At 37.4% G+C, this 4,093-nt stretch overlaps 1 protein-coding gene across 1 annotated transcript; it reads right to left on the bottom strand.

Moving 5' to 3' along the window:
• Positions 1–1,830: 1,830 nt before the first annotated feature.
• On the bottom strand, positions 1,831–3,813 carry LOC137731382 (homeobox-leucine zipper protein ATHB-13-like). Its single transcript, XM_068470492.1, has 3 exons — positions 3,438–3,813; positions 2,925–3,301; positions 1,831–2,407 (listed from the first exon to the last, which is right to left on the bottom strand). Exons 1-3 carry the CDS (start codon positions 3,565–3,567, stop codon positions 2,054–2,056), a joined length of 861 nt encoding a protein of 286 aa, XP_068326593.1. The 5' UTR covers positions 3,568–3,813; the 3' UTR covers positions 1,831–2,053.
• Between the last annotated feature and the right edge of the window lie 280 nt (positions 3,814–4,093).

The raw sequence follows: 4,093 nt of genomic DNA, 5'->3' as shown, positions 1-4,093 counted from the left end.
TTTTTTTTTCTTTTTGACAGAAGCCACAAAGTGTTTCGTTACCGAGAACAATCAAGTACAAGATATATTCTTCAATCTCTTGATCGAGGAGGTCAATCTTACTGTTAAAATTAATTTTAGGCATCAAGACTGTATATACGTCAAGGATATAGCTTTTGAGCTCAAAATGTCTTGGAAAACAGACAGACTTGAGGATGAGGACAAGTGAAATTGTTCCTTGTCAGTTGAAAGTAACAGTTCGAAAATGGACATGTTGGAACTTGGAACTTGGAACGAAAAGCATTACATCTTGGAAAAGAAAAAGGAGATGGAAAGTGTGGGAAGGGAGGTGTATTTTCTAAAAGCAAGTTGTAAAGGGATCCAGGCATTCCTGTGGGAGGTTAGAGTGGGCGACAGTGAGTTCACATGACACTCTTGAATCTTCTCTCTCTTTTCCCCATATAAAACTAAGGTGACAATTTGGGTCGATAGATCCCTATCTTCCCTTGTTCATGTTTTGTGTAATAATGGTCTTTCATGTCCCCACTAATTGTATATGGTAGTATGAAGAGGGATGCTTTAGCATTAGGTGCAGCGTCTTGGTCTCATGTAACCTCCTTGCACTACCCTTTTCTAGTATTTGTAGTTGGTTGTTTGCCTCTGTGTAGGCCTTCTTGTAAAACTTTGGCATCTTTGCCCGGATAATGCTATATCCTGATTTCCAAAGAAAAAAAAAACTAAGGTGAAAATTAAAAAATAAAAATAGTGATGAAAAATTAATAAATGTGAATAGAAAGTAAAAATAAGTATGTGAGTGGCGCTTTCTTATATCTGTATCATAATTACGTTTACTCACAAATTCAAGAATATGAAAATAATAATACTTTAACTTATATTATTCATCTAAAAATTGATAAAAATAAGTATGTGAGTGGCGCTTTCTTATATCTGTATCATATAGATTTATTAGATTAGAAGTTAGATTAGATAGTCGATTGGATTTGAACTCACGCCGTGATACAATGTCAACACTTCTCTCCGTCATTATGGTAGAGGACCGCTTACGTACAATGTTAGTCGAATAATACTAATTTATTTAGCCGATTCTATATTTATACAAAATTCGAGTCATCTAACATGTTGTATTCAAGATTTCCGTCCTTGCAGAGAGAGAGAGAGAGGCAAGTGGTGAGAGAGATGGAAGTGGTGGGGGTGGTGGTGGTGGTGGAGACAGAGCATAGTTGGGTTTTTGTCCATGACCTGCGATTGTCAGTACATGAAACTTGCCAACGTCCCCTTCACGAGTACGACCTTTTTCCAACTCTGTTTTCTTCCACTCACTTCCATGATTCCATGATTTCCACCTCCTTGTCTTCATTTCCCTCTTGGAATGTGTGCTCGATACTTTCCCCCTCTCAGTACTCTCTTTCTCTCTGTATATATATATATAATATATATACACACACACACTTTCTTTTAATTCAGCTTCAAGTAGATTTTTTTTAGCAAAAACTTCAAGTAGTAGATTTTGTTCTCCACTTTGTATTGGATTTGATGATATCAGCAAACAAATCATTGTAAAAGGACTTTTCTTCACAGCACTCGTGAGCAAATTTTCATTGACAGTACAGTGGCATGATTCGAAAGTAAGAAGATTCTCTGGGACTTTTGTAACTTTGTCTGGTTAATTTTCTCTCTAAACTTATAAATGTCCAATATTCCGCCATCAAAATGTTTTCTAACTTTTCGGTAAATTTGGTAGATTGAACATTAAGAAAATAAAAAGGAATTTTTGACAGAAAATTAGGGAGAAAATCGACTATATACTAAAAAAAAAAATTCACAACTAAAGGAGGAGAGAAATCGCTTTTTTATTTCATGGCCCATGCTAGCTAGGAGCTGCTGCAACACTCAGTCAGTCACTAGCTACTAAAATGCAATTAAAATTCACCTGGATTTTTTTTCATCCCATAAAACTTTAATCTAATCACCAAGAACACGGAATATTTTAATTAAAAACTGATAGAAATTAACATGGTAATTTGGTTTGTTGCCTCTTTGATTATTTCATTGCTTAATTAAACTGATGGTGTTCCAACCAAGGCCAAAACCCAGCAGCAGACTGATCGTCGATGCCACAGAACATGTTGGTCAAGCTTTCTTCTTTGACCATCTGATCGATCTTCTGGCATTGCATTGCTTCAGTCCTTGATGTGTTTTGGAAGAGCTGGGCTGGCCTTATTATTGAAGACGAAAAAAGGGTTGGATTTTGATGATGGTGAGACGAGGGAGGGCTGTCGATTGCCGGTGTTCTCGAAATGTCCAGTTTTATGTCGGAGTTGTTTTCGCTTCTGTTGCTGCAAGATCCCTCTGTGTCTTTGTTGAGGTTGATGGATTCTGCTGGTTCTCTGTTTTTTAATGCCATTATCTGCACCCAATAAATTTATCAGCGAAAAAAAGAAGGTCTATTTCATAGTCGGACTAATTCAAAGGTGTAACAAAAAAACACAAAAGATCTCTACTGTTAGAGTGATGATTGATTACCCTTTTAGCCCGCGAATCATGACCAATTAATCAGTGCATCAAAAAGTTGAATCTATCTTGGAAAAAGCAACTTTATGTAATCAAAGATTATTGGTTCAGGGGACCCCAAATGACCAAACAGTTATAAAGGTCCTCAATAATTATGATACAACAATTTGATAGTCAAAAAAGCAAAAATCTTTTAGATGAAGGGCAGATGATTAATTTCCGAACCATAATCAACAGAACCAGACCACAATCATATCCAAAACTCGATTAGAGCGACAAGTCTAACTTAAACAACGAAAATAGAGATTCAGAACTGCTATAGCTAACTTGACTAAGTCGGTTTGTTGAGACATAACTTGATTTTCTTCATTTCATGGGTACTTTTAAAGATCATTTATTCGAATTGAATTAACCTCAGCTTGAAGTTTTTGGTTCCGAGATTGGAGAGCATCATTGTCAGCTTTGATGGCATCAAACTGCCTCTTGAGGAGATCATAATCTTTCTCCAATTGCTTTGTCTTCCACCTGGCCCTCCTGTTCTGAAACCATATAGCAATCTGTCTCGGTTGCAAACCAAGAGCCCTGGCCAGCTGCATTTTCCTCTCAGGCTCAAGCTTGTTCCCCAACTCGAAGTTCTTCTCAAGAGTCTTCACTTGCTCCATGTTCAACCTCCTCTTCTTCTCCCCTGCCTGTGACCCATCATCTGATAAGTCATCCTCCCCATGAGCTTCTTCTCCCAACTCAATCCCTGAAAATGACACCGATCGCTTTCCTAGAAACGATGCCACGCCTGCATAAACACAACAAATATTAATGTCAAGATTTCATATAGACGGATCAGCGAGACGGACCAGCGACCCACTACTACTAATGAACTTAATTAATCAAACAAAACGAATCAATGTCAAAATTGCAGAAAGAAATACCGTGGAAATCTTGAGGTGTGCAGGAAGGCATCATTGGACTGAGAGAAGTGGGAGGTTGGTGGTCATCACGGTCATGGGGGGTTTGAAGCATGAAGTTTGTAGAGAAGAAGGCCATCCCATTGGCAGTCATGGCTTGATGATTAATCAAGCTCTTGCCACCAATCTTAATGATCTAGCAGCTGCCATGTTCAGAGTGGCACAGAATCTAACTGTTGGTGAAGGAAAAGAAGGGTTTGTAGATTTATCACGGAAGGAAATGAAATTTTTTTGCTGAAACATTCAAAAGGGAATGAAATTTCTTCAAATGGAAGGGGATGCACAAATTGTTGCAGTGGATGGCTTATATACCTTATCAGTAGCTTCTAGGAATTTATGTATTTTTCTATATATAAATATATACACACACACATTTGAGGGCTAGCTGTGGGTGGGAGAGAGTGCAGGATTCTTTTATGCTTCTCTTTGTTTATAGGATGTGATTTCTCTTTTTTCTTTTTTCAATTACAAGCAATATATAGACTTTTTACATGCAATATAAAGACTTTTTGGTCTTTATGAGGGGATTGACAGAAGGTAGCGATATTTCTTAAGAATAGAGTTTGTGATACAGATATTAGTTAGCTCAGTTGATTTAGGTAATATATCCACCTTTTTCA

The sequence above is a fragment of the Pyrus communis genome, chromosome 4, assembly GCF_963583255.1.
Source record: "Pyrus communis chromosome 4, drPyrComm1.1, whole genome shotgun sequence".
In the NCBI taxonomy this organism is placed as follows: Eukaryota; Viridiplantae; Streptophyta; class Magnoliopsida; order Rosales; family Rosaceae; genus Pyrus; species Pyrus communis.
The sequence above is the reverse complement of the archived record's forward strand: the minus strand, read 5'-3'. Positions and strand labels throughout refer to the sequence as shown.